Raw genomic sequence first — 22,230 nt, forward strand, 5'->3', positions numbered from 1 at the left:
GAATAAGCTCTATGTAAACCAAAATTACAGTCAACGGTCTAAAGAATGAACAAACTAATTTGTATGTAACATTTAATCAAGGAAATTCCAACCATAAGTTCAAACAAATGGCTAAAAATTGAAGAAGAACACGTACTGAACTTAATTTGTGACAACTCCATAACTAAACTAATTAATTTCTTAGGAGGGGATGGTAATAAGTGAGAGTTTCAGATAAACGAAAAGTAATGAAGAAGCTTGCAGGGAAAGAAAGAAAAAGGTTGCGAAAGGCGATGAATTGAGAAATTACACTGCGGGAGAACCTTGTAGGGGTGTGTTTTAATTTCTTCGCAAGAGATGCACACTCTTGATTAAAGAACAAATGATATCTCTAGTGATCCTCCTATAACAGATGGCTTACCCAGTTTTAGTTTCTACCTTTTACTTGGCAAGCTCCTAATTTTTAAAGTTTCAAGGAATCTAATGCTTGCAACATTTTCAACTTTAACAAGTTAATAGGTCTTGTCAAGATATATTTGAATGTTTCCGTATTTGTTGCTCATTTTGCCAAGGTAATTTTGAATGTTTCCGTATTTGGTGTTCTTTTTGCCTAGACTATATTACAAAACAAAATGGTCTAAAACAACAAGAAGAAAAAGCTTAGTATAAGAAATTTTAGTTGCGTTTGTTGTACATAACAATTTCGCTAAACAAAGAGTCTCACTGACACGGTAAGATGGGTTTAAGATACGACTACCAACCTGGATAAACCTGCAACGATAGGAAAACAATGTTTAGTATAAGGAATTTAAAGTGCAAAAAAACAAAAAAAAAAAAGATCATATCTTCTTTATGCGGCGGCTAAGTTTACCTCTACAAAATTTCAAGTAACTGGCCACACACTCTATCGTCTTCCCGTTGTACATCTTAGTAATTGAATCCTTCTCTACGAGTTAAAGTGGTAAGCCTAGTGGCGGAGGATATTAACAAACATATTTAATCTTTAAGCTAAAAAAATGATAACTCAATTCGAATTGAAAATCTTGATATGTACTTCACTAATAGGATCTCTATTTTTCTTATCTGCATACTTCAACTGTAACAAAACAAGAAGCTGAAGGATTTGGTGCCAAGAAATTCGAAGAAAGAATTGTCATGCATGCAATGAATCAAAGACCAATTTATTTCACGGGAGAAAGGAGAAATAGAAATTGTTCACTTGTTCGTAATTTTTTGTCATTCTAAATTGGCGATGAAGAAAGTTTTGTTAGTGTGACTTTGAATACTTGAAAATTGTGTTTAATTTTGAGGAGAAATGGAGTTGGGTTCCGAACTCTCGGATTTACAGATTTGGGATTCATGAGAGAAAAAAAGGAGGAAAAACCAAAAAATAATGACAACGTGGGAATTTGATTTGTGAGAAATAAAAATTGTTCACCTGTTGGTCATTTTTTGTCATTATAAACTGGTGATGACGACAGTTTTGTTAGTGTAACTTTGACTACTTGAAAATTATGTTTGATTTTGAGGAGAAAGAGAGTTGGGTTTCAAACTGGGATCTACAGATTTGAGATTCATGACGGAGGAGAAGAGGAAAAGATAAAAAACCAAAGAGTTGTGACAACGTGGGAATTTGATTTGTGAGAAGTGGGACATTTGAGAGAAATGAAGGACCTATACGGTTGGATTTTACTCGAGGTGGCGTATTATATGGTATGATTTATGAAAGTGGGAAAATAGAGACATTAGTCTCGCAGCATAAGAGTTAACTCGATCAAACATATATAATTTTTTAAGATTTTTAGTTCATATCATGTTATACATGGAAATCAATTATTATTTCAAGGTTCTTACGAGTTAATTAGTATTAATTGTACGACAACCTCCTAGTATTCTCCTGTAAAATTTTTCACATGAGTTGGAAGCCTTGACCCTATTATCATTATTTGTCCATGCACCAACAATGAAATTTGTAATTCATCGATTAAAAATTCATCTAGATCTTTTGACTCTTCAATATAGCATTCGACATAACAGGGATTTGGAGTTATTGATATAACAACTATCCATCAGAACATATTTAATTTTTTCACTTCGAAATTTTCCCAAGCAGACTGTGCAAAGATAGAAAGATGTAGTGAGAAATTTTGAATGAAGTTTTATATATGAGAAATTTCATATGAAGTTTTATATATTCTAAAATCCAAAGAAACTAAATGGCCGGTGTTTCAAGATTGAAAAAACTAAGGGAGAAATAGACAAATTAGAATAAAATTTGATATATGTGGGAGGAGTAAGTAGATATTAAAATGAGAAATAATTACAGTGAAATTAAACTAAGGGAGAAATAGACAAATTAGGATAAAAATTTGATATAATGTGGGAGGAGTAAGTAGATATTAAAATAAAAAATAATGGAAGAGGGAGAGATAAAGATGGAGGGATAATAATTATTAAGAAATTAAAAGTAATTTAATTCATGTCCTAATCACATAATCACATATCATAGGTCCAATCATATTAATTTTGTCCTAATCACATATCCTAGTCACATTCTTTTGTATTAATTGTGTCCCAGTCACAAGGATCTGTTTTGTATAATAGATATATGTTATACATACACACAATGTACATAGGTATTAATGAGTAAATTAACAACATTAATAAACGGGTTATGTCAGACAAATAATAATGGGTTGGGTTCGGACGGGATGTCATGTAGCACTTCAAAACCCAAGCCCAAACCATTAATTTTACTGGGTCGGTCGGGCTGAACCCGTTTTCGGGTTTCAGGTACCCGCGGGCTCTAAACTTGGATGCCCATGACGGGGGTCGGGTTCTCGATTTGTTCCCTAACCCAAGGTGTCCGTTTTCTGAATAGTGAAAACTCGAGACCCGATAGCCTGATATTTGGTAAACCCGAAAAATTCGGTAGCCTTAGGCAGGTTTTGGACATTAGAAGGTTAAAAATAACCCGCCTTATTTAACCCGAGATCCCGAATGGACATGGTGTGTCAAAGCCCTATCGTCTTTACCCGATGAATTATATCAAACATGGTCACCCGATCAGGACTGATTCTCACCCCTACACATACAAACATACACACATACAAACAATATACATAGGTATTATCGGACAAGTGGAGGATATTACTTTTTTCGGAAGGTTGACTACGCATTCATTACAAATGCATTGATACATCATTAAGATGTGATACGAACAATAACCGCTTGAATTTAAACAATCTAAACTACCAGGTGTAAAGCCCATATAAACTATAGGTCTAAAGCCATCAAACTACTTTATTTATTCTTTAATAACTCAAGTTCAATAAACAATTAATTTCTCCTCCACTAGGAATCGAACTTTGGACCTCCAAAGTTTCAGAGTACATGCCTTACGAACTGAACTATCAGTTGTTGGCAATGAATGACATTGTTAAGTGGGTTATGTTAGAAAAACACTAATGGGTTAGACGGGATGCCGGGTAACCTGTTTATTTCATTGATTTGGTCAGGTTGAACGTGCTTTCGGGGTGTCCGTGGACTGTAACGAACTCGGGTGTCCACGGCAAATTTGGGGTTCTCTTACTTTTTTGGCAGCTGCATTTGGGAGTATAGCCACCCCCAAATCGTTTATAAACTCGGCCGAAAAACACTGTCGCCTTCTTCACAGTTTAAAAAAAAGGACCAAAGCACAAAGGAAACTGTAAAACCCTAAAAGCGATTTTCTTCTACAATAATGGCAGGTCATCCTTATCATCAACCATGGCCACCTCAAGCACCACCTGTTCCTCCTCCAATCTCTCTAGATAACCATAATCGCAACCCCATCGAAGAAGTATTCTTTCTTCTCTTTATTTTATGTGTTCTTTCTCTTTCATGCCCTAATTTTATCACCAGTTATCTCAATTCCCCTTTTTCAGGTCCGTACAATTTTCATATCCGGGCTTCCTGAGGATGTGAAGGAGAGGGAATTACAGAACTTGCTTAGATGGTTACCTGGTTATGAAGCATCTCAGTTGAATTTCAAAGGTGAACAACCAATGGGTTTTGCTTTATTTTCTAATGGGCAACTAGCAATAGCTGCCCGAGATGCTTTACAGGTAATTCTCTCAACTGGCAAGGTCTTAATAATGTTTCTCTCTAGGGTTCCTCTCTAGGGTTTCTTTGGCATTCTGATCTTCTACCTTTCTTGCAGGAAATGGTTTTTGATGCAGAATGTAAGTCTGTTTTGCGTACAGAGATGGCAAAGAAAAACCTTTTTGTTAAAAGAGGTTAGTTTTAAGATATTCTTTTCATAAGCAATATAAATTCCATTAGAATGTTTAATGAACTTATAGTGAACCAAGATTGATAGGAATTTAGTCCGAAGAAACTGAAACAATGACTAATTGACTATGATCCAATAAGTGTCTAAGCACATGCTTAAAAACTGTTAGAATTTATACTACAAAGTTGTTCACTTTTTCCTCAAATGTGTGTAACCATGGACATATGGGTATCGTTATCCGAACGGGTGTATAGTATAATGCACGAGGAATGGCATGTCATTGCTATCTTTTTGGAATTGTAGGTGTTGTAGCCGATTCAAATGCATTTGATCAAAGTAAACGCTTGAGAACTGGTGGTGATTATACACACACAGGTTATCCAAGCCCATCCCCTTTTCATCCTCCCCCTCCTCCTCCTGGTCCTGTTTGGGGACATCAAGGGTAAGAATATATTTTAGGCTTGGAGCATGGATTTTGACATCGAAACTTCTGTTCACAATTTATTAATGATTAACTTGTTATCAAGTATGCAAACTCATTCTAGCTGTTTTCAAGTCTTTATATAACCCTGATGTGATATTTGCCAGGTTCATGGCTCCACCTCCTCCGCCTTATGATCCATATGGAGGATACCCAGTCCCTCCAGTACCGATGCCTGCCCCTGCCCCATTACCACCACCCGGTGGTTATGCCCCTGTTCAGGTGATGGTGTACTCTAGTTCTCACCCCCATGGAAATTGACTTCTTGTCTACTTTCTTTCTTAATATAAGTATGTAATCATCGAAAAAAATGCTTGTATATGTACCATGTTGGACGTGCACAAAGTGTACTCTGTTGTCAAAAAAATGTTTTTCTTGTCAAAGAAATGATATATATATATATATATGTACATATCCAGTGTTCCAAATGAATAATAAACCACAATTAATTTCGCTTTTGCACAAGAGGTGTACACAGATACAGTTTGGTTGAAATCCTGTTTTGCGAGAGATTTTTAACTTGATGTCCTCCGGATCTCACAATGAGAGCTTACACTTTTTAGTCTTGGTCAACTATTTCTACAAACGCTCAAGAGGTTATGATCTTTATGTTCAACTTTCTCTAACTTGGTGATGGATATACATTATATCTTTGTTTTTGTGTCTTCGATTACATTAATTTTAACATATAAATGAAATTACAATGTTTTATTTGTAGATAAAATGAATTTGCATATATTGTTGTGGAAGTTATAAGAAGCTTGTCCATAATGACTTTTTATGTAAAAAGATAGTTAACAGGTCAACTTTCCTGCAGAACACAAAAGACAACCCTCCTTGCAATACACTCTTCATCGGCAATCTTGGAGAAAATATAGTTGAGGAAGAAGTTCGGGGCCTTTTCAGCGTGTATGCTTCTTTTCTTCTCTACTTAAATTACTCTTGAAACCGTGGAATGCTTAAATTAGACTTAAATATTCTAACCACATGATCGGTTAACTTCATTGGACTCCGACATCTCTGACTTGGCCATACAATACTATATCCTCTGATTCTTTAAGTAATCCATTTATCGATGTATTGAACTATCTGGTTTTGCAGACAACCAGGGTTTAAGCAAATGAAAATTTTGAGGCAGGAAAGAAATACTGTTTGTTTCATTGAATTTGATGTGAGTAGTCCTAATTATTCAGTATTATTTGTGTAGAATTATATGTCCAATTGCTACATCTGATGGTTTATTTGGTTGCTCTGCACAGGATGTAGGCAGTGCCACGAATGTCCACCAGAATTTGCAGGGTGCTGTCATCCCGAGCTCCGGACGCGGTGGAATGCGAATACAATATCCTTTTATTTTCTTATTCATTGTTTATTTATTTTATTATTTGTACTATAATCTTTATATCATCTTAATCTCATGTGTCGTGCATTTTATCGTTTCGCTCGTAAGGTACGATAATATTATGGCAGTTATTACCCATAGAATGTGAAGTTATTACCCATAGAATGTGAAGTTAGTACATCTTGAGTCATGTTAATCTGAAATTTGGACGTGCAGTACAAAGAACTGTTCTGAATTGCATTATTTAGAAAACTATTGCAATCATGCTCATATAGTCTCAAATTATTTGGAAAACAATAAGGCCTAATTTTAAAACTAACGTCATATGTTTTTATTTTCGGATTTTTGACAATCATTTCTTTCCTATTTCAGGATTTTGTATGTAATATTTTGGTTACGAAACAATTTTTATTCTTTAATGTTTTCCTTAACCTATGAGAACGTTTTCGAAGAACCCTTACGGGAAACGGAAGGATGGAATTGGAGGGAACATGGGCTTTGAAGCAAATGGAGCGGCTGTTTCCACTTACCATTAGTCGAAAGGGATGCACTCTCTGCCCTTTTATGCTCTCATGGGAAGTAGGGAAAATCATGTTAGATGCATCCCATGCATCACATAATCAAGTCATCACCATCAGCATGTTTATGAGTCATGACGTCGTAATTTATCATCGGTCTTTGTTATGCCGAAGATTATATATTAGTGAAATGCATTTACTGGCATCTGAAAAACCTGGATGAATGAGGCTCATGTTTTATTATTCTGCGTAAAATGGTGCACGTGTAGTTAAGTAGTTGTTTTGTGTGTTTTTATTGAGGTTTTGGGGTTTGTTTATTTACAGTTTGCATCTATGGACATTTTTTAGTTACATATCTCCATGTCCACTCGTTCTCTTTTGGACCTCATTTCATGTCGCATGAAGCTGTCCTATATCTTAGGACATCTAAGAGACTCTAGTAAATTCATGTATTCGATTCCTAGTTTCTTATCACCCATTACAATCATCATCATCATCTCGACCACATTTCCATACCGAATGCATCCATCCATCCATTACTTTGGTGAAGAACTAATGCGATGTTTTTACCATCGAGGCCAGAGAATGTTGTGTTCTTTTGCAGGATCAAAGAATTCTGAGCTGTGAAGCGGGGCTTTTTCTGCGGGTTTCACGTTGTGCAAGTCTACCAAGTCATCGCGATAGATATTTGCCCTTCAAAATTTAAACACATGGTTTGTAGAGCCTAACCTCACTACTTTCTAAAACATCCGTGGATAAGCTTTACTTGCTTTTTCAACAAGTAGTTTGCAAGAATATTTTATCTTTTATCCTCGCGTAACTTAAAGTTCTTACTGTCTTCTTATGTGTCCATATCGTCTTCCTATGTGTCCATACCTTCAAGGAAGTACGAGATGGCTTAAAAAATAAAAGTGTGGTATTCTAGAGATGGCAGTGAGTTTTTCTATATTTATAAATCACCGAATTGTTAAATATGAAGGTATATTATGTAGGATAATAGTTACTGCCTATATTTACGAACAGTGAAAGGTGCAAATCGACTTCAAACATTTGCTTAATTTTACTGGTAATTGTATGGTGAGATATATTTAAGATACTTTAAGAAATTTTTCAAAAAAATATTAGTTGCACATTTTTTATTGTTGATTCGCAGAGAAAGTTGAGAGAATATTGTTTGATAGAGTTCTTGTTCTTGAAGTATTTAGTTAAAATTGGTCTAACAACTAATATGAGAAAGATCTAGCGTTAGAAAATTCCTGAAAAAGAGAACTCTTGAATGTTCATTAGATGAATTCTTATAAGCTACCCTTGCCGAGAAAATTTTATACTAGTGTTCATGTTTTGATATTATAACAATGTAATTTTGTACTCCTGTTGTCTCATTTTGTTTGGGTGTTATTCCTTTTAGGAAGTCCTAGAAGGTTTGTCCACTTACTGTAAATAAGACTCATTTATTACTAGTTTTATTGACGTTTCATAATCTATCTGTACTTTTAATACTAATAAAAAGTTTCAATTGGTTCTACACCACTTCCAATGTAGTTCTTATTGTAATACTTTAGAACAAATATGGGTAATTTAGGAAAAAATAATTAATTAGGAACAATAAATGAAAGAGGAATGAGAAATCCTTAATAAGTTGGAGATCGCAAAAGGTCAAACGAAATGGGACGGTCAAACAAAATGGGACAGAGGGAGTACTATAATGTTCCTATTTTAAAATCATAATGTGAAGATCCAGCTGAGAATTAATTAAGTTCACATTGTTTAAAAATATAAAAATGAAAAAAAGCAAAACCCCAAAACATCGTACCAAAAAGTACATAATAGAGAGAAACAAATTTTTAAGCAGATTTTGTTAGAGATCACACATAAATCGAAAATTGTGAACAAAATAAACGAAAAAGAATACGAATTGATACCCACACAGAGTGAGAGGATGAAATTTTTTTTATTGATACTCATCTTAGCGTATTAGTGAGACCAATTTAAATTATATACTTCAACAAAAAGAATCTATAATGTAGTATTCTCTCACCTTTCTGTGCGAGTAATCATTAAAAATATCTAATAAACTGTTAAAAATTTTTCTCGAAATTTTCAAGCATAGTTATTTTTAAAGCATCTTAAATGTTTCTCATTATACAATATTAGAACAAATTAATCAAATGTTTAAAATGGGTTTTCGTTGTTCGTAAATACATGCAGCATCTTCCAGTGTATAACATAATATGCATCATTTCATGATTTATAATGTACTAGGGTATAGCCCGTGCCTCCGGCACGGAGAACAACATATACAAATATACGAAAATAACATCAAGAAAGAAAAATAAAAATTTCACCTTCATGCACAATGGACAACTCTCGTTAATTATCAAAATAGATAAATCTTTATCTTTTCCTGTCAAAGAGATAGAAAATATCCAACAGGGATGAGAACAAATAGAGCAACAAAAGCTGGTTATTGGAAAGCAACAGTAAAAGATAAAGAAATTTACAATAAAATGAAAGTTGGATGTCTTGTTGGTATTCACCTGTGCCTCTGACACGGGCGCTTTCGTTAAGCATTACATACGATATAAAGTTGTTGACCACCTGTTATCAAAAGACATTCAGTCCGCAAAAATAGACTTTTGTTATCACAATTGTCTGAACCAAATCAAATGTTTGAGAGTATTAAAATATTGAAATTAACTAAAAACTTATAATTGATTGGGACTGTTTTACAGTTTGCAAAAAGTTATTTGTAACTTTCAACAAAAAGAACTCCTAAACACAATTAAAAGGTCATTCAGTTTAGTGCAAATACCACATTTCTCTACTCCTATGGATTGGAGGAAATACCTCAAACTCGCAAACACTAAACTGCATTCTTTGTCATCCTCCTCCAGTTACTCCTAAACACAATTAAAAGGTAAAAAAAGAATCCATACAAGTATATTAAGCCCGTTACCTATGAAGTATGAACCCCAAAATGATCAAAACAGTAAAAGAAATTTATGAAACATCAATGCAAAAACTGCCTAGTTTAACAACCTCCTATCCATTTCTTCCACCACCTGGAAGTCAACTTGAGTTTTGTCACGAAACATCTTAAGATTTCGGAAGCCATCATATAACTCCCCCTAATTTCGACAAAAAAGGGTAACACTTGTCAAGTACCTTTATGTTTGTTACATGGATATTTTAGGTATGGATTTTAGTGTACCAATAGAATAGGAATCTAAAGGCACAATAACAGGGACATGACGGGTAAATTTTTTAGAAAAAAGCTAGCTGTAACTTTTAATTTTCTCTTTCCAAGCCGAGTTCTATAATCAGCTCCAAAAGCAACCCTCTAAATTCTTCTTAGTCACTATATTACTTCATATGTCAAAAAAGAAACCAAGTTTTCTAATTTTTTATTAGATTAACCAATCCAGAAACGTAACTAAAACTAACCTAAGGTCTTATAATGGAACATAAATTCACACCGAACACCTGCACTATGAAATATCATAACATGAATACTCAACATTTAATTTCCTCCAATCTATAGGAGTAGAGAAATGTGGGATCAGTTTTACCTTGCATTAATCAAAGACCAAACTTCCATCATCTTCCGTGGTCTCCACATGAAACTGCACAAGAAAAAAAAAAATGTAAAAACTCATTACCAACTTCATAATGAATTCAAAATATATATAATAAGACCTGAAGTACTAAAATGTAGTTATGAAAGAAATTAAGCTTAATCCAAAAGCTTGGAATCTTCGGAGTTTTGGAGTTCAACTTGAGGTCCTGAAAGGTCTTTCAGGATCATGTTTCCTTCATTCTTTTCGGCTCGAATAAATTCCCAATAGACTTTCACTGATTCATCTATTATCTGTAATAACATAGTACAAGTAATTCCTTCCTTCTCTGTCCTTCCATCTTTATCCTTTGGATCCTGTGCATTTCAATGAAGTTAGCCTTTGAAAAATCGATAAAAATAGTGAAAGCAACCGTAAAATAAACCAAATATTAAGAATCTTAATTTCCTATCTCAGATATAAGCTTTCTCTATGTAATAATAATGAGAAAGACAAAGTTGCCCAATATAAACTACTTTTAAATCATGTTCTAACTCTTTAGTGGTCTTCGTCGTTGACTCCATTTCGAGTCTTTTAGGTTTTGAAAATCAAAAATTTCGTGAAAAAATTGATGTGAGAGTTCGAGTTCCTGATTTTCTTGATGAAGTTTTATGAAATTGATCATTAAGCTGGAGAAAACCTATAAATTATCAACACACTTTAAAGATGAGATAACAAATGATCGAAGTGTCTGAATTAACACTATCCATCGTCAATTCAACACCAAATGAATAATGAGGTCTACGAAAATCATGGATATAGATATAGTTAACAAAGATAAGAACTGAAGAGTAAATATTTTGATGATTGACAGTATTAAATTTTCGCATCCTTTCTTTGTAAATCTTGTAGAATGTGTAGATGGTCGATACGATCTTTGTGGAAGTACATCTCGTTGATCTACTATGGTTTAAAATCTTCAACCATCTTTGGGACTCACACTCTTCTCAGATAATTAGAAGTCTTATTACTCTACTATTCTTGATCTCCATTTTTAGTTACTCTATCAAGTCCCAGCGCTCCCACAATGACTCCAATTCATCCAAGTCCTCGAACTCGGACACTGGTGAATTCTTCGAACACAATCTTGAGACTTATGCTCATAATTAAAAGGATAGTCTTCCTTTTCTTCACTAATTCTTTTATACTCTTGTTCAAATTCATTTCAGTAAAAATTCTCTTCCAATCACACTTGAATCTATAAATCTATCCCTTCAAAACTAAAGAACTTTCGAAGTGTTCATTCAATCCAATCTCCACTATTCTCAGGTTGTCTTCAGCACATGAAGCTTCAAAATTCTCATGAATATCTTCATCTTGCTCTACACTAAGCAATTTCATATCAGAAATATTTTTTCGGTAAAAACTCTTCCTCATTCGAATCCATTATATGATTCATATTTCATATATGAAGGCTTATTAATATTACTAATTGACTCAAAGTCTGCATCAAAACCTGTTACTTCCTGTTTCTGTGATAAGCCTTATAAAACCTTTGTTTCATGAACACTAAATCAAAATCTACGTATACGAAAACTAAAGAATCTCATAAATACCAGCATAATCAGCTAATGACTTATGACATCTGAATTAGATCATATCAAAGCTAATTATTATATTCTCAGAGTTTCTATAATGGATAGAAGAAAATGGACGGTAAAAAATACAAACAATTATTAATGTGAAACCGAAGAATAGTGACAACAAAGGAAATAGAGGGAGAGATCACAAAACCTGGAAATATGAAATCGATCTAGATCATTTGTTCCTATTTCTGTGAACCAAAACCTCCTAATTCAGTTCTCTCTACTTCTCTCTCTGAAATTAAAACTGTAACAATTCATTGTCTAAAAAAGTTAGTATAGCATTAACAATCCATCATGCATAGGCTAAATAAAAGTCAATTGATTATATGAAACCAAATACTAAGTAACCAAAAAATAACTAATCTACTGTAATAGACAGCCTCTTAATCTATTAAAAATAAAAAGCTAAACGGAGTTAGAAGAAGAAGAAAGCCCTAAATTATGAAATCAGTAGTTACAATAGTTAATTTAAGATCCTAAAATCTAACATAAAGAAAGTTAGAAGAAGAAAACCCTAAAATTTTAGATACTTTAAGAAATCATTAGCTACAATAATCAATTTTAAACCCTTAATGACTTATGACATCTGAATTATATAACTAATCTCTGCCGACGTATCCGGAAAACAATATCCTTTTCATGTATTTGTTCATTTAGAACCGGATTGGCTCAATTGAAATAGATGGAATAGAGTAGTAAAGGACTTATTATCACATCAAACAAAAAAAAAACTGAGAGTTGCCGTACAATAGCGAATCTGGTTTGTTAATAATCAAATTCATCACATTTACTTACTATATTGTAAATACTCCATTCATCAAATGTAGGATCAACCCGGTCATTGTCCGTCACAGGGTTAATCCTATAATCACATTCATCACATTTACTTACTATTGTATATAATCCATCCATGTTCATGTTCAAATGGAGGATCAACCAGGTCATTGTTCTCCGTCACAGGGTTAATCCCATACACACTTAAAGAGGTACAATTTTTGCTGGCATTTTACAAGATGATGTTAAACAGAGTGGGACAAAAACTTAAAGAGGTACATTAGTCCTATACACACTTATAGAGGTACAATTTATGCTGGACATTTAAAAGATGAGGTTAAAGGGAGTTGGACAGAAACTTAAAGAGGTACATTATCTATGAGACATTTCATCAAACACCTCATAAGCAGAAACGAAGATCACTAAAATGAATCTAAACTCAATCAAAATTTATGCCTGTTATGCTATACTTGTTGCATTCAAACGAAAAAAAAATTACCAAAATTGAAAGAAACATATTCACAGAATTCAAAAATTGGAAGTAAGAAATTAAAAAATGCACAGAATACAAACAAATTTCAAAGAAACAGAAAGCGATTTATAAGAACATAATACTAACCTTGCCGCGTTTACTGAAATTTCCAAACCAAACCAAGGAAGACAAATAATTTCTGAACCGGAGAATTAACCGTTTTAATGGAGGGAAGTAGAAGATAAAAAAAAAAATTCAAATAAACACAAATTGATTTAGAAGAACAAAATTCTCAGACGAAGCAGAAACAATTCTGAAGCAGAGAATCTTGGTTTTAATGGAGGGAAGTGTGAAGAGAGATGTCCCTGAGAACAGATGCGTCTGTTTGGTAGAAGAGAAGCGCCTATAGGCACTGAGAAGAGATGTTGCTTCAGGGGGCCGGGTGTTGTGAGTGGCTGAATCAGATGGTTGGGATTAGCACTGATGTGGGACGGACGGCTAGATTTATCCAGGGGTTTGTCCCAGTCAGCACCCATCCACCTGTTTTATTATATAGATTTCCCAATGGTTCTTATCGGTTCATGTATGCTTTTTTTAATAAAATTTGGATTTTCGTTCAAAATTTGGCCCCTATCAGTAGTCTAGTCGACCAATTACTCGATAAGAAGTTACTATTGTCAAATGAAGTGGAATCCATGGTTATTGAATTTTACTTATTAAAAGTATATATGATACTAAGTTTGTCGAGCTCTAGACCCTAGTTATTGGGCTTTGCCTATTTAATTATTGATTATCTAACGTAGATCATAACCGATTTCTCAAAAAAAAATTATGATAAAATAAAAATAAACAAAATAGAGATCTAGTCCAATAAACAAATCTATATAAACAAGTTTATCTGCGCTACTATTTTTCTTCTAATTCCCATAATAACCTCCTATACATATATCTAGGTGGCTACCACGCCCCACGGACGCGATAGATCCTTTTTGGCTAAAACCTGAGTGGTAATGTTATTTATTTATAAACCATCAGAGATTATATAGAGACATGTAATTCACATCTTTTATGCGAATCACACGTCTCAGTGTGATCCTAAATGATTATAAATGAATATTGTGTTACATGCACGTCTAGGAGTGAGCACGGCTTCGACATAAAACATCGTTAAGACTTAGTCGACCGCGACAGACCAAAATATTCTTACTCAAAGGCGTTAGCTGGAAAGGATCTATCACGCCTTCCGCGATAGACACCTAGTTGAAGAAAGAAATTAGACTATTGTCTATTCGTGAAATCTTCATTATCATCTATATCTCATAAAAAAGAAGAGTGAAACTTAAAAATCAAACCAATCCTAAGATAACTTAAATTGTAATCTAGTTGATTATAGTATCATGAAATCTTAATGATTAAAGTAAACATACATAAAGATCACACAATCATGAATTGTAGGTTCTTAATCTATGCTTAACCAACAAATAATAAATTCCAATTAATACAATATCAATAACTTTGCTACAATAATATTAAGCAACATAAATCAAGATGTAGTAAAAAACAACTAATATGCTTTTCAGTTCTCTTTCTTCTTTGGTCTGACTTGATTAGGGCCGGGAAAACGGTCTAGAAATTCGAAACCCGGTCTAACCGCCCGGACCGGTGAGACCCGACAACTGAGAAAAATCCGGTTAGGGCGGACCCGACCTGAAATTTCGATCGGAGCGGGCGGGACTCGGGTAAGGTGTGTTACCCGAGTCCCGGCCATTAGGCCCACCCATTAGGCAACCGCTAGCCGCCCGCTGAAAACACACGTAACCCGCCCGACCGAAATATCACGCGACCCCCACCCATATTAATTGCCCTAGACCATTTCAGATTATATGATCCAACGACTGAGATTGAGCAGACATCATCCGCCGTTATATCAAAATATCTCATCTATAAAAAGAGTCCCAAACCTTTATTTCATTCTTTAACTACCCTAATGGCCGACGTTCTACAGCAACCCTAATCCACCGCTCCGCCTCTATCCTTCACCGCACCACCTCCACTCCTCACCACTCACCCCTCACTCTTCATTCTTCACCCCTCACTTCCTCCATTATTCTTTACATACAAGTACACAACTATTTCCACCATTCTTTACACAAAATTCACAACCCTAAAACATACACGTCATTCATTTGAGACCAATCTTTAAACACAACCACCTCTACCAGTCCCCACTCTTTGTAGTCACGGTGAGTCCACTGTCCACAACAAATCACCGAAGAGTTTACGACGACTACATCCTCTTTGTAGTCACGGTGAATCATGTATAATGTATTGTATCTCTGTATATAGTTTTTTTTTATGTTAAATGAAATTAATGTATTGAATCTTTGAAACAGACCCTATCTTAAAGGTTTGTTCGATCAAACAAATCTCCACCTTGGATCTGTTTGATCAAACAAATCTCCACCTTGGATCTGTTTGATCAAACAAATCATGGCTGTTTCAGAGATCCATCATTGTAGATTGTATTCTTTTTCTTTTTTGCTGATGTTATATGATGTAAAAAAAAATTCATGTATTGAATCTCTGAAACGTACCCTATCTTTAATTAAGTTTTTTTTATATATATTATTTTTATTGGCCAGCGCTTTGGGTAAAGCAAAATAGTTTTCGGGGTGTGAAGACTTGGTCAAAAATTGGTCAATTTTAATTGACAATTTTATTTTGTAAGTTGTTAGAGGGAAATAAAAATAAAAAACCCTCCACCTCACCTCACTCTCTCTCCACCTCGCCTTTCTCTCTCTCTCTCAACCTCATCTCCTCTCTCCACCTCATCTTCTCTCTCCCCACCTCATCTTCTCTCTCCCCACCACTCTTTCTCTCTTCTCTGACTAGGTCGCCGACCGAAAAAAATTTCCGCCGACGACCATGACATAAAAAAAAATTTCACTCACTCTCTCTTTCTCTCTCTAGAGACTCCGGCGAAGAGAAACCTCTTTGCCGGAGTTTCGAGAGAGAGAGTGAAATTTTTTTTTAAGGTCGCCGACCGGAAAATTTTCCTGCCGGCGACCTAGTCGGAGAAGAGAGAGAGAGAGGTGAGGTGGAGGGTTTTTTATTTTTATTTTGAAACATATTCCCCATAAAATATATGTTTCCCCAGAAACTTTTCAAAATTTTGCATATCGGGTCCGCCCGAGCCCGTTAGAGTCCTATCGGGTTCTTGGGCAAAGCCGGGTCGTGGCCTCGTGGGCACAAAATTATGCATATGTATCCGGCCCGATCTGCACGATCCGATCGGACACAACACCATAGAACTCGATTGTTCATTGTTACATTCTCTTATAATGTAAAGGAATAGAAAAAAGTTAAAAGTTTGTTACAAATCCAAACTATCATCACATCTTGAAGACTAGACTACACAAACATGAAATGTAGAGAGACAATTAATACAATATCCATAACATGAAATTACGAAGAAAAACTAAAATTAAATAAGATTTTACAGAAAAACGAAAGCAAGAAAAAAATGTATCTGCTTCTTGATTCTCTTTTTTCTTTAGCTTCATTTTTCTAAGAGTTAATTCCTATATGGCCCCCTACTTTGTGACCAGCTTCCTTTATGGCCCCCTTTTTTTCGTAAATTCAAATATGACCCCCTATTTTCAAGTAAATGTCATTACTACCCTTCTTAATTTTAAATTTAAAACATTTAAAAAACATTATTTCCACCTCACCCCTCTCTCTCTCTCCACCTCATCTCTCTCTACAACTCACCCATCTCTCTCTCCAATTCCCCTCTCTATCTTTCCAACTCACCCCTCTCTCTTCCAAGTCACCTCTCTCTCTTCCAAGTCACCTCTCTCTCTTCCAAGTCACCTCTCTCTCTCCCTCCAACTCACCTTCATCTTCCCCGTTTAAGGTCGCCGGCCGGAAAATTTTCCGGCCGGCGACCTCCAAAAAAAAAAAAAAAAAAAAATTTCCTCTCATCTCTCTCTCTCTAAAAACTCCGGCGAAGGGGGTTTCCCTTCGCCGGAGCTCGTGAACAGACCTTTCAAGGTCTGCCGTGAACAGACCAGATCTGGTCTGTTCACGGCAGACCTTGAAAGGTCTATTCGTGAACAGACCGATCTGGTCTGTTCACGAGCAGATCTTTCAAGGTCTGCTCGGGAACTCACGAGCAGACCTTGAAAGGTCTGTTCGTGAACAGACCGATCTGGTCTGTTCACGAGCAGATCTTTCAAGGTCTGCTCGGGAACTCACGAGCAGACCTTGAAAGATCTGCTCGTGAACAGACCAGATCGGTCTGTTCACGAGCAGACCTTTCAAGGTCTGCCGTGAACAGACCAGATCTGGTCTGTTCACGGCAGACCTTGAAAGGTCTGTTCACGAGCTCCGGCGAAGGGAAACCCCCTTCGCCGGAGTTTTTAGAGAGAGAGAGATGAGAGGAAAATTTTTTTTTTTTTTTTTTTTGGAGGTCGCCGGCCGGAAAATTTTCCGGCCGGCGACCTTAAACGGGGAAGATGAAGGTGAGTTGGAGGGAGAGAGAGAGGTGACTTGGAAGAGAGAGAGATGACTTGGAAGAGAGAGAGGTGACTTGGAAAGATAGAGAGGTGAATTGGAGAGAGAGAGATGGGTGAGTTGTAGAGAGAGATGAGGTGGAGAGAGAGAGAGGGGTGAGGTGGAAATAATGTTTTTTAAATGTTTTAAATTTAAAATTAAGAAGGGTAGTAATGACATTTACGTGAAAATAGGGGGTCATATTTGAATTTACGAAAAACAAAGGGGGCCATAAAGGAAGCTGGTCACAAAGTAGGGGGCCATATAGGAATTAACTCTTTTTCTAACTTGGTATTTAATTGATTGTAGCATTCTCCTATAATGTATGTGTAAGGGAATAGAATAAACAGTTAAAACAAATAAAACGAGGAAGAAAGGAGACAATTAATTACAATTACCTTGGGCTTGTGGCCCGATGGTCTCCATCATATTCCTCGTCTGAGAATGAACTTGCCCTTAAGTTAGACTCAACAATGCGATCCTTAAATCCAATTCGAGCGAACGGTTCATTGGGTTCGAAGGACAACCACTTTGACTAAATTAGTAGCTTCAATCTCATATTGCAGAGAATCTCGCAAAAAAAAAAAAAAATTTGAAAAGAAACTTCCAACATATTGCGACATCTCCCGTCATCTTTTAGTTTGACGAAGAAGACCACATAATACTCTATGAAAAAAATCAACCTTGAATTTTTGCATCCAATTCACCACTTTTTCAAAAAAAACTTTAAATACCTTCTCACGTTCATCTTCGTGAAGTTTATAAGCCAAAAATTTGGCAATAATTGGTAATGTAGTTAATCCCCAAAGCAATATATCACAATAGATCATCATGTGCGTTGCAATAGTCCGGTCGTCAAAAGATACTGTAACTAGATAAATTTCTAAGTTGTATCGTGCATCAATCACTCTCCATGTATTAGTACTAGTTCCTTCACAGAATCCGATCAGATATAATATGCCTGTTTTTCTTGTCAAAATATTCAGATTTAGATCATTAGGAATAAGATTGAATGAATTTGGCAACTTCATTTATCTCCGGGTTCCCAAACATATGAAGCTATCAAATAATTTTGTTGATGTTGAAATTTTGTTTACTCCCAATCAAAATTGAAGTCATTGATATTCAACTTATGGACTACGGAAAAGAATCTTCAGATGCAACCTTAGTGGAGATTCTTTGGTGAGGATGAGAAAACCATGTGGTGCAATTAGGGCAGCAGTTCGACCAACATCATAAGGGGTCGAAACCCAAGTTAAGGTCGTCGCATCAGTTGAAGTAGAAACATGTGCAGCCGGATTAGGGTTTGGATCAGGGAATGGCGAATTGTTTCCTTCTTTCTCCATCGGAAAGAATCCATCTATCTTATTGTCGCAAACTTCTCCTTCAACAATAGCGGACGAGAAAATATGTGATGATTGTCTTCTAGAATCAATTTGTGATTTGGGATAAGGCAAATACTCATCCAAATGAAGGAAAGCATACCGGAAAATACTTTTTACTTGCTTCTAATCATTAATGAATGATTTCTTTTAATTGGCAACGTGCCTCAAACCCTTGACCTCTAAAGTGGAAGCCTAAACCTCTTACCACTCCAACCTAGGGTTGTTGGCTTAATGAATGATTTTCCTTGATTAACGAGTCTCCATTGCATCTTGTTGAATTTGTCAGACTCTTTTCGGTAAGTGTTGTTCAATGACAAAACCTTATTTTCGTCAGGAACATCTTGGTTTCTGAATGATTTTTTATCTGTTGAACCTAAAAATTCATATGATATTGACCATCAAATAGAGAAATTTTGGATACGTAACAATCATTTCAATCAACATAAAGTTGTTGTGAATCTCGAAAGGGATCCCAACCTAAACGTGGAAACAACATTCAATATGAGTTGTATACATATAAATATGTTTTCCAATTAGATTGATAGTCGAATTTGTGAGATTGGTGATGAAAATTAGTTAGGAATAATGGCACCCCAATTAACAGGAAGAGGATTGAAACCAGCGTTTGCATATACAGTTGTGTATGTGAAAGATGTAGCAAAACCAATAACACTTTATTGGAAGGCAGTTGGGTATAGTGTCCATTAGCTGGATCTCACAAATGGGGAGAAAAGTGGTCAAACCACTAGCTTTCACATCTACCCATCAGCACGAGACAAATGATATAAATGGACAAGTTGTTAATCCCATTTCACAACATGATAGTCATCAAATTAGATCCCCTATTGAGGTTTGTTATGCTTATGCCAAGGTTGATGCTAGTGGTGTGCAAAAGTAGACCGAACCAATCAAACCAAACCGATCCAAACCGGTCCATTCGGTTTTCAAACCAAACCAAACAACGAGTGGTTTGGTATGGTTGTAGATTTTCAAAAACCAAATGGCTTGGTTCGGTAAGCGGATGTAATTTTTAGGAACCATTAAAACCAAACCGAACCAGTCAAGTTAAATTAATATATATATGTATATATAATTACATATTTACATAATTTTTTCTAGAATATATCTATCATATCTCTATAATTTCATACAAATACATATCTTTCATCAAGTTCTTGCTAGAAACAAGAATAACTACTACCCACACAAAACAACAACACTACTACAATATAATGTTACTAGCTAGTATTAGATTAAAACAGTTCATGTATCATAAATGTTATTAGCTACTATAAAATGTTTAGGTCGGTGGCCTGCGCATGTCTTTAATGTTTCAAATGTTTTTCGATGTATTATGTTAATTTAATTGTTTCTCCAGATTTTTAAGGAGTGTTGTCTTGATTTTATACGTCAATGTATGAAAAAAGTAACTCGATTTGTCGATTTTCATGGAGAACGGGATGTTTTTATGGATGGTTTGGTATCCAGTGGTATCCAAACCGCTTATGAGCGGTTTGGTTATTAACCGAACCAAACCCTGAGCGGTTTGGTAATGGTTTGAAAAATCACTAACCAAACCATGAGTGGTTTGGTAACGGATGACACCAAAATACCGGATACCGAACCAACGAACACCCCTAGTTGATGCTGCTTACAGGGAGGTTATCTCTTTACTCTCTCTCTCTAGATCTCATTCTCTCTCTAGTCTTATGATGTATCTTATGGCCCCTAGGTTTTGTGAGGGAAGAAGATGAAAATGGAAGGAAGAAGATAGAAAAAAAGTCCGTCAAGATCGTTGGTCGGAGCATGCCGACGGCAATTCAAACTTTGGTTGAGGCATTGCCTCTTAAACACACATTGCCTTTAACCAAAATTGGGATTGCCTTTAACAACTATGAACGTTGCCTATAAAATCTCTCACTTATAAATAACTAAACTCTTAGTTTCCTATTCTCACGAACTGGGAAAGAAATTACTAAACACTTAAACTAGACTTATAAAACAAAGAAACTTCTATTTAAACATGGATTTGGACAAGTGGCCCATTATCCTTGGGCGTGAGGCCCATCTAGCCGTGGATGGTCTCCATCACTTTTCTTATCTTCGTTTTGTGTTTGTAACCGTTTGTTCATAGTCTCTGAGTTTTTAGTTCGAGGTATTGAACGTTAGTGGAATTTTGTTGAAGTCAGACCCTCCTTCTAGCAGCAATTTGATGATACTTAAATTGGGCTTTAGGTTAGCAATCAGGATATGAAGATTCACTGCATCAAACTTCGTACTTCTCCTTGCAATTTGAGGGTGAAACCTGCAAAAAACTCGGAGCTCGAAAATTACTCAAAATCAGTAAAGGGTTCTTGCAATTAATTAATTGAGTTTGAAGTTCCAAGGTTTGATATTGAACCTTTAATTGCCTTGATCAGGGTGAACATGTTGCTCTTTAGGCTCGTTTGGCCGACCATTTCTAGACGACTGCGATGGGGCAGTGGTAACTCGACGGCTTAGATTAGACAATGCTTTGATGGATCTAAAATGATAAATTTCCTTGTTTGAGTGGATTTCCTATTTAGATAGATCTTATTTGTGGACTTTGTAGATTTGTGTAAAGAAAATTGCCTTCAATGGACTCTTGTTTTTTAAGTTATTTAGATTGTGGGTATTTATCTGCCCTCAAACCTAAATTAGGGTTTAAGTGAAGGTGCATGTGTATGAACATGTTGACTTTTTATACTATGCGCGTGAGCTATCTATTTTTTGTTTATGCAATAATGATAACATCATGCAGAAAATAATTTATTTGACGAATTTCAAAATATAATGCTATGGAAGAATGATTTGTTTGGGAACTTTCGAATTTTTGAGTAGATTTTGTGTTAATGTTAAGCTCCTGTAATTAAGACCTATTTTTCGGACCTCCGACCCAAAATTTCATCATGTTTTATGATTTTTGGAAGCTTCTTGAAAAATAATTCAACCTCCACCATTTATTATAGCTACTCCGCATACCAGAAATTCAAAGATCTGTTCTCATAGAAATGAGAGTCCAAAACCTATTGAATTTGAATATAAATGTAGAAATAGAAATGTGTTCATTATATATCCATATCATATAGTGATGTAATGATTTTGGAGTCCATGTCAAAAAAGGAAAAAAAAAACTCGACGAGCAGGTAACACCTTTAGAGCATCTCCAATGCAACACTCAAACTCTAAATCTTAGAGTGCCACATATGATTTTTTAGAGATCCTTAACAA

At 35.4% G+C, this 22,230-nt stretch overlaps 1 protein-coding gene and 1 long non-coding RNA gene across 2 annotated transcripts; both read left to right on the plus strand.

Annotated features, from left to right (window-relative positions):
- The first annotated feature begins 3,257 nt into the window (after nt 1-3,257).
- Nucleotides 3,258-6,946, plus strand: LOC147556514 (RNA-binding (RRM/RBD/RNP motifs) family protein). The gene is made up of 9 exons (XM_086664507.1): nt 3,258-3,820; nt 3,906-4,085; nt 4,181-4,256; nt 4,556-4,694; nt 4,841-4,955; nt 5,551-5,642; nt 5,835-5,904; nt 5,993-6,075; nt 6,518-6,946. Exons 1-9 carry the CDS (start codon nt 3,722-3,724, stop codon nt 6,609-6,611), a joined length of 948 nt encoding a protein of 315 aa, XP_086520633.1. The 5' UTR covers nt 3,258-3,721; the 3' UTR covers nt 6,612-6,946.
- A 12,845-nt stretch (nt 6,947-19,791) lies between these two features.
- LOC147556515 (uncharacterized) lies at nt 19,792-21,736 on the plus strand. Its single transcript, XR_015235101.1, has 2 exons — nt 19,792-19,849; nt 20,620-21,736. It is a non-coding gene; the product is annotated as an uncharacterized LOC147556515 (long non-coding RNA).
- Nucleotides 21,737-22,230: the final 494 nt, after the last annotated feature.

Source organism: Eschscholzia californica, unplaced genomic scaffold (assembly GCF_041429995.1).
Source record: "Eschscholzia californica isolate CP2 unplaced genomic scaffold, dmEscCali1.0.p SCAF_2, whole genome shotgun sequence".
NCBI lineage: Eukaryota > Viridiplantae > Streptophyta > Magnoliopsida > Ranunculales > Papaveraceae > Eschscholzia > Eschscholzia californica.

Coding starts and splice junctions, on each gene's coding strand:
- LOC147556514 (XM_086664507.1), top strand. CDS start 3,722: ATGGCAGGTCATCCTTATCATCAACCATGGCCACCTCAAGCACCACCT. Junction 5,643..5,834: donor GTTCGGGGCCTTTTCAGCGT/GTATGCTTCTTT, acceptor CTGGTTTTGCAG/ACAACCAGGGTTTAAGCAAA. Junction 5,905..5,992: donor TTTGTTTCATTGAATTTGAT/GTGAGTAGTCCT, acceptor TGCTCTGCACAG/GATGTAGGCAGTGCCACGAA.